At 38.9% G+C, this 8,747-nt stretch overlaps 1 protein-coding gene across 1 annotated transcript in view; it reads left to right on the forward strand.

Moving 5' to 3' along the window:
- Positions 1-8,747, forward strand: part of A1CF (APOBEC1 complementation factor) — a 77,547-nt gene that overhangs the window by 18,490 nt on the left and 50,310 nt on the right. The window contains exon 2 of the mRNA XM_006755858.1: positions 7,149-7,292. Within this exon, the coding sequence (XP_006755921.1) occupies positions 7,194-7,292 (99 nt within the window). The 5' untranslated portion in view covers positions 7,149-7,193. The remainder of the gene's footprint in view (positions 1-7,148; positions 7,293-8,747) is intronic.

An 8,747-nucleotide genomic window follows, 5' to 3' on the forward strand; every position in this document is an offset into this window, starting at 1 on the left:
TTCCACAACTATAATATTAACAAAATTACTTCACTTCCTAACTCTAAATCATCTTGTGCAGTGCCTGATATGTGTGGGACCAATTTTTATGGACAAAAAAAAAGTGCTTTTCCTCTTCAGAGATCAGGGTTATAATTAAAGAGTAGCACATGATATACCCCTGATGGGTCTAGATTTGGAAATGTTGGATTTAAAAAGCCTTCCACCTGATTCTCTCTTCCAGCTTTCTTCTTATCTCTGTTTCCCTGACAACCTGAGCCAGTGGTCCCTGAGGGCCTCAGGGTCAAAAGTCAGGAACAGTAGCTCTGACCTTGCCCAACAGTGAACTCTGGAAATTTCTATTGAGTATTCTCAATCAAGTGCTGAGGTGAGCTGTCATTCCGCTCCACTTGTGATTTCAGGAAGGCAGAAATCATGAACCCCCGATAACTTCTAGCTCCTTCTTTTTCTTGACCACAGAGGCACTAAAGTTGCAACTATAAAACCAAAAACATGTTAAGAAGAAAAAAAAATAAAGGCAAATGTCAACTCTATTTCTCCATCTCTTTGCTTTCCTAAAAGTTTACTCTTCTGTCTCACACAGAAGTGATAACATATGCATAAATGCAGAAAAACCTTTCAAGTCACTTTCTCACATGAAGCAAGTTTATTCCAGGATAGAATTTTCTGGAAGTGACTACAACAAGAATACTAAGTATTAGGAGATCAGATGCAGATTCATTTTATTGTAATTTCTCAAATGCTGATCCAAAGTCTCCCTTGTCTTCCACATGTATTTATTGAGCACTTAACACATGTCAGTCTAAGCTTTCTGGGCAAACAAAGATCAGTATAGTAAGTCCTCACTTAACATCATGGATAGGTTCTTGGAAACTGTGATTTTATGCAAAATGACTTACAATGGAACCAATTTTACCACACGCTAATTGATATAAACAAGAGTTGTAAATTCCCACAGCATATTTCTGGTCACAAAAGCAACCAAACTTCTAAATAAATTCCCAACCCTTCTAATAGTAAACATAGAAATAAATGTAAGTTACATTGCAATCAAGTCTAGAAGAATCAGTAGGGCTGATACAGTGGAGAGAGGAGAAGTGAGAAAGGAAGGGAAGGTCATTCCAAGCAGAGAGCCCTACATTATCAGAAAGGGTGGTAATCCCCAGGGTATATGAATGACATTGGGAGGGATTCTAGGATCTAGCCTTGAAGAAACAGGGTATCATGCCAAGGACTTGGGACTTGATCCTCCCTTCCCTGCAAGTAATTCTACACCTTGGAATTAGAGATTAATTAGAATCATAATTAAAATAACAGCCAACACTTACTGGAAAGTTCTTAAATACCAGGAACCACTTTAAATGTATTTTAAATGTATTCCTATTTAATCCTCATACCAACCCTGTGAAGTAGACACTATTATCACCCTAATTTTATATGTAAGGAAACTGAGGCTCAGAGAGTTTCCCTTGGGATAGAGGCAGAAGAACAAAAGATGGGAACATTTTTATATAGCACCTATGGTGGTGAGTATAAATTGGAACAAAATATTGCTTTGCTATGAAAAAAAGCACTGTCTTAGAGGATGGGGAAACATTGATCACAGATTAATAAAAATTAGTAGAGCTAACGGAGACCACCCCCCCCCCCGGTTTTTCACATCATTATCCCTGCCCTCACACCATTTTCAGAGTGAACATAAGGAAGAAGGAGAAGAAAGAAAATTATACAAGGAAGTGCTGTCTTCTCCTGCAGGCCCTTTCTGGGATTCCTCCACTGTTTTTCTCCTCCAACATCATTTTAGTAGTAACAGTAGTAAGTCATGTCATGTCGACATGCTTGCGTAGGCAAGACCTAAAGTAAACACTTCATGGGTGTTTTCTCATATGATCTTTACAGCAGCATGGTTCACAAACTGCTTGTTAGCCAGTTCACAAGGGAGGAAACTGATGGTTGGGTAGGGGTGGGGTGGTGTCCTCATTATTTTCTGTAATATTCCCTGTGACCTTACCTCATCCAACTTTCATTCCTTTGCCCCTTTCTTCTCTCAGCCACTCTCACCTAGATAACACTATTGTTCCACCAGTCAGTGGAATTTTTTACTGAAGAATCTCTGAATTGAGAAGCTGAGGTGCTTGGTGATCATGTTGCCTCTCTATTTTCCTTTTTTATATTTTATATGCCTATGCTGATCACTATATACCTATGCCTAGCACTGACTATATACCAGGAAATCGTCTACCATCCATTCAATATATTGACTCATGCAATACAAAGACCCTCAGAGAAATACCATTACTTCCTAAGCTGAGGACACTGAGACACCAAGATAAGGAACTTTCCCAGAATACACAGAAAGAGTCAGCTCCTAAGCTGAGGACACTGAGACACCAAGAGGAGAAGGAACTTTCCCAGAATACACAGAAAGAGTCAGAATGAGGATCTGAACCCAGAATGTCCTGTTCTGGGATCGATGTTCCTATTCAGGCTTCATCTTACATGACTTAGCAGGATTAGCACACCTGATCACTCAATTGTTCCCCCAAATCCTTTCTTCACTTGGCTTCCAATCCACCTTACTCACCTGGTTCTTGTCCTACCTTTCTGGCTATCCCATTCCATTCTCCTTTGCTAGTTCTTCCATGTCTCCCTGACTTCCAAAAGCTGGAGTGCCCCAGAGATCAGTCCTTGGACCTGTTTTCTACACTCAGTCCTTAGATGACCTCATCCAATGTTACAGCTTAAATAGCTCTATGTAAATAGCTTACAAATCAATATGTCCTGTCTGGAACTCTCCCGTAAAATTCAGACTCATATATCTAACTGTCCACTCAACCTCTCTACTAATGGCTATCTAATGGCATCTCAAAATCAGCGTGCCTATGGCTGATTACTGCTCCTCTTCCATGAACTTGCTGCTCCCAAACTCAGTTAATGACAACTCTGCTCTTAAAGTTGTCTAGGCCAAAAATTGGGATGTCAACCGTGACTTCTCATTTTTTCTCACAACACATTCATCTGTAAACTATATCCAAGATTTGACCATTTTTCATCCCCTCTCCCCACTATCACAAGATAATAGTCCAAGCCACGATTATCTTGCCTGGATGTTGCAATAATTTTTAACTGGTCTCCCTGCTTCTCCCCTTCACTCCCCTGGCAACTTGAGTGAGAGGAGTGGGGCATCACCGTGAATGTAAAATTTAAGAAATATCAAAACTCAGTAATCAAGACAAATGACATTTTAATGTAATATTTTAAAAATACGTTTGTATTGATTTCAGAGAGGAAGGCAGAGGGAACGAGAGATAGAATCTTAAATGATGAGAGAGCATCATTGATCATATGCCTCCTGCAAACCCCACACTGGGGATCGAGCCCACAACCTGGGCAAGTGACCTGACCAGGAATCAAACCATGACTAACTAGTTCATAGATCGACGCTCAACCACTGAGCCATGCTGGCCAAGCTGTAATATTTTTTAAAAAACTCATAATTTAAACTAGCAAATTTTTAAATAAAAACAGGACCTGTGTTTGCATTATTCACCTCCTTTTCCTCACCTTAGTCCCGGTGCCACTTGACTCCCTTCAATGTTTTCTCAACAGTTACAGTGATTCTGTTAAAACTTAAGTAAAATCTTGTCAATTGTCTGGCTTCACTTCTCAGAGCAAAATCCAAAGCCCTTCTCATGATGGACTAGTAGAAGGTCCTACATGACCTGGTCCACCATTATCTCCCAAACCCAACTCCCACTTCTCTCCTCACGCACTCAGCTTCATCTCCACATGGGCCTCCTCATATTTCACCAGCAAGCCCCAGCACCTGCCAGGCCCACTGCCTTGAATGCTCTCTCCCAAATACATCCCTCACTTCGCCCAGTTCTCTTCCCAAATTCACTCTCTCTAAACCATACTATCTGAAAATGTCATCCCCCCACACTTCATATTTCACTTTATATGCCCCTTCCACTTTTTATTTTTTGTCCACAGAAATTATCATAAGCACACTGTATATATCACTATTTTGTTTATTGTCATAACCACTTTACAAGTCCATTAACTGCTATAAAGTTGAGATTTTAAGGAGAGAGGGGTTTCTGTTGTTCTCTGTTTTATCCCTGTGTCTCAAAAATTGCTTGGATAATAGTAGGTACTCAGTGAATAATTTTTGAATGAATAGTGATGAATAGTCATGAATGCTTTCCTTTAGCTCCAATGGTCTTACAGCCTGCTATATATAGGCTGTGGATCTATTGCCTCAATAAGTTACTTCAGGAACTATCTGTAAAATGCAGTTGCCTAAGATCTGAAGAATTCACAAGGTGCTAAATTAGATAACATATTGCAAAACCTTTGTTTCAAATTGACCAATTTTTGAAACAAAAATTTGACTTGCCTAAAAAAATATTTATCTGGGATTCAAGTTCAATGTTGGGAGAGCGATTTGTTTTTGAAGATCAAGTTTCTCTTACGGCAATTTCTGAATTTTATTTCAATATTCTGATTTCCAATGACTTGACATTATATTAAGATGCCATACAGACTTTCTTAATAATTTCAAAGTGAATCTAAATGTAATCAAAAGGCTTTTCTGATGTAAAATATCTTTGATCCCCTTTGCTAATTATTAACCAAAACTAAAGATAGGTGTTGTAAATAAAACTTGTTTCACCATGAACTGTTATCTTTTGATAGAAAAGATGAAGTTCAGCAAAGAGCAAATCTACAACTTGGCCAAAAAAAACAACAGACTCTGCCTGCAAACATCTGTAAGACACTCATGACTAACCTCATCAGGCCCAAGTCCGTTTATAGCCTCCTTGCTTTGGCAGGTTAAATTCAGCACTGTGGGAGAGTTTGAGAGTGTCCCGATGAAAAAAAAAAAACAAAAAACAATTTTAGTAACATTTGGGAACAGGGCAAGAATTAGATTTGTCTTAAAGGCTAATTTTCTTTATAAATCTTCAAAATCCTTTCTGTAGGTTTATGTTTTTAAGAGGATTTATATTTTCTGTAGAGGTTTTATGACTGAATTCACCAGCAGGTTGGGATTATAGAGTGAAAACAGGTCTCATTTCCCCCTACCTTGTAGTGTCCAGAGAAAGAGCCTTTATACTATAAATGTGTCTGTAAAGTGACATGTCCCTCCCTGGATTGCTACACGTAGACCAAATCACCACTGTCATTCCTAAAGATTCCCTTCAATTTGTTGTAGCCAAGATGTGAAGTTAGGATTTCTTTTTCTCTTTAATTCACTACAGTTTGCAAAGTACAGATACAGAAAGGGATATGTTAGCCTGATGCCCATAAAACTCAATGCCCTAAAACTGGGCAGGGGATGGGCTGACATACAGACAGCACTAAGGAAATACTCCTAAAGAGAGTGAGTGAGTGAAGACTGAATTGACCTGGGTCAGAAGCAAGCAAGACTAGAAAGGACAAGGGCAAGAATGGCCATGCTTGTGTGAAGAGCATAAAACTGACTGTCCCTATAACAGCCAATGGGTATTATCTTTCTGGAATCTCATTATTTCTTTCCTTTGGTTTTCTTAACTTTATTGAAAATGTTGTTTTCTTAATGATGCTCGTCTATTAGTTTGGGCATTTTAAAATTCTATTATTTTCATATATTTTAATTCTACATTTTACTGAAATTATGACTTCAGGTTTCTTCATCTTTTTTTTCTTTTCTCACCTAATTTTTGGCCCAGTTTTCTATGTCATTAATGGTTCATTCATTCCGAATCTTTATTTTATTCTTTATTCATTCAGAATTTTTCAATGACAACCAAAATCAGTACAGGATATCTCAATACACAGGACAGAAAAAAATTTTAAAAGGGCCTAGAGTCAAACCCATTAGATTTGCATTTGATTCAAACCATCATAAAACACGTTTCCACTGTCTTGGTTGGCAGAGCACATTAAGCAGAGTGGAAACCCAGCACGGAACCTTCACTGAGCCATTCACGCTCTCACCCAGCTGGTGTGCTCCCCTTATGCACGTGGGAGACTTCAGAACCTCAACCACTATAGCAGGGGCCTTCCGCAGGGCCATATCCTTACCCTGGAAACCTGTGAATCGCAACAGCCATCACATTTGAAATGGGTTCAAACCTGTACCCAGACAGAAAGCATCAACTTTAATAAAATGCTGAAATTGCACCTTCATATCTACATAAACCCGGACATAAACTTCCATAGTTTCTTAGATTTTTACAAATGGCTTTATGTCCTCTACTGAGTGGTCTGTGTGGTACATGATCCAGATGTTAGCAAGCCCTTTCAACATCACTCAAAAGGATCTATTATTGTTTTGTTAAAACCTAAGTCACATTTTTATTACATAAAGTAGTTTGCATGAGGACTTCTGTATTTGCTCCCAGTGCATTCTGTTCTAGAAATTTATCTTTGGAGAATATATATATATGCCTAAGCGACCATTACAACCGGTCCACCAAATGATGCACTGACCACCAGGGAGCAGACGCTCAATGTAGGTGCTGCCCCCTGGTGGTCAGTGCGCTTCCACAGCCAACCTTCTGCAGCAGGCCAACCTCCACAGTCCCTCCCCACAGCTGTCCAACCTCCTGCGCTCCCCGCCCCTGCCCCCCTTCAGCTAGCCCTAATTGGCCTGATTGCCGGCCAGGCCTAGGGACCACAACGTGGATGAATTCGTGCCTCTAGTAGATAAATGTCTTAGTTAAACACACAGAATAGATAAATGAAGCTAACACTCTCAGGATCCTGACACCTTATTCTAGTTGACTGATTTAGTAAGAGTGCCCTCCTTCCCACATCTGTGAGGATCATTCTGCATATTCTTTTAATTGACAAGCGCTAATTTGTATCTGAGCATTTGGTGACATTCGCAGGTCACTGGATTGAGAATTACTGATCTGCATTCTAATTGGAGACGGGATACTACTCATTTTTGACTTCTAAATTTCAGCTAAAGTTGAACATTTTTTTAAAACTCTTCCTTAATGAGGATGTGTAACTGGCCTTGTTTGTGTGTGGCTGTTAGTTGCTTTAACCCGATGTCTCATTTGCAGAGAATGTTTCCTAAAGATGTCCTTCATGAAAAGGACAAGTTTGGACTTGGCAACAGCAATTTACTTAATTTATCTTAAATTTGGTTTCAGTGAGCAACCCTAATTAACCTGATTTTTTGCTGATAATCACTCTCAATGGAATCAAATCACAAATCCGGGGATGGATTGAGCGGCACCCAGAAGGAAGCAGCCCTTCGCGCACTGGTCCAGCGCACAGGATATAGTCTGGTCCAGGTAGGAATTTCTTATGACGTCTGCTGAGACCCACAGAATTCAGTGCTGAGACATTGTACCCACAGTGGGAATATGAGTGGTCCTGGGATGCAAACTGGGAACAGTCAGTCATATAGCTCTTTAGGTGGGGGAGGAAGTTGCATCATTTCAGTTTTGTAGGTGACCCTGCAGGTGGTGTTCTCTCTACACTGGGTTATCAACTCAACCGTAACTTATCATTTGAAAGCAGAATCAGTATCCACAGTCATAGAGACTATCACAGTTCTTAAAGGGAGTATTAGTATAGGAAAAGGCAGCTGGAATTTGCCACTCAAAGCTGTCGGTGAAAGTAGAACCAGACCAGTGTTTCAAGAATTATCAGAAAACAGACTACCCAGGCACTAACCTTAGTTTCCAGAGAGATCGTTGCAAATGTAGAAGGACTTCTAGGTGTGGGATTGAAGGACTGACTGTCTGGTCAGCCTAACTATTCCAGTTATTTCTCCTAACATCTACTCAATAGTTTAGGACAATATAATAATTCTTCTCCATGTTCATCATTTTGAAAAAAAATCCTAAATTGTCTATTTATAGATGTTAAAAATTACCTGTATATAATTATCTTTATGATAACCTCCTTTAGAGAGCTTTTGCTACCTTAAAAAGCAAGCTACCTTAAAAAGCATTAAGTTTATTAAACATAAATGATCTTATTTGAAGAAATAATGTTCCTCTTTTTACAGTGAGGCAGAGTATGTAATTCTCGGCGATTCAATTGTTTTTCACACCCACATAATTTTCCAACTTAACCAAATCTGTGTGTTGTTATAAATACCAATGTCTATGTGGTAACAATAAAATAGTCAACAGTGTCTCTTTATTACATGGTCCTTTGTCAGATTATCGCAAAATGTACTGCATTCAGTTTTCAATTAATCTTATAAGTCATGGCATGTTTTGTTCTAGATAATATAATACTCAACATTGTTTCTAATTCTTCAACCTAATGAGAAGTGTTTAGTTAGGCTTTTTTAAGATTTCAGAAAATATTATTTCATGATAGACTTTTCAAAGTTTCATTTAAGTCAAGGGCAGGGGAGATACTAATGTATTATTCAGGGTTTTTTCATTCATTCAAAAATATATATGACATACTTACTGTATTTTCTGGACATTGTGGATACAGGTATTAAATAAAACAAAACTCATTGCCCTTAGGTGCTTAAATAGCTAGCTAGCACTTAATGTGAGACATTGTACTTATTGCTGTATGTATATTAACTCAATATTCATAATCATTCTGTACCAGTATTATCCCCACTTCACAGAAAGCATAAAGTGGTTAAACATCCCACTGAAGGCTCTGCAGTCTCAAGCTGGGTTCTTAGCCTCCAAACTGTTCTGCTAAATTACATTTCTACTAGACCAGTAGAGAGGAGCTGACTGGGCAAGGCCTACCATGCCACCATAGGACAT

The sequence above is a fragment of the Myotis davidii genome, unplaced genomic scaffold, assembly GCF_000327345.1.
Source record: "Myotis davidii unplaced genomic scaffold, ASM32734v1 scaffold933, whole genome shotgun sequence".
NCBI lineage: Eukaryota > Metazoa > Chordata > Mammalia > Chiroptera > Vespertilionidae > Myotis > Myotis davidii.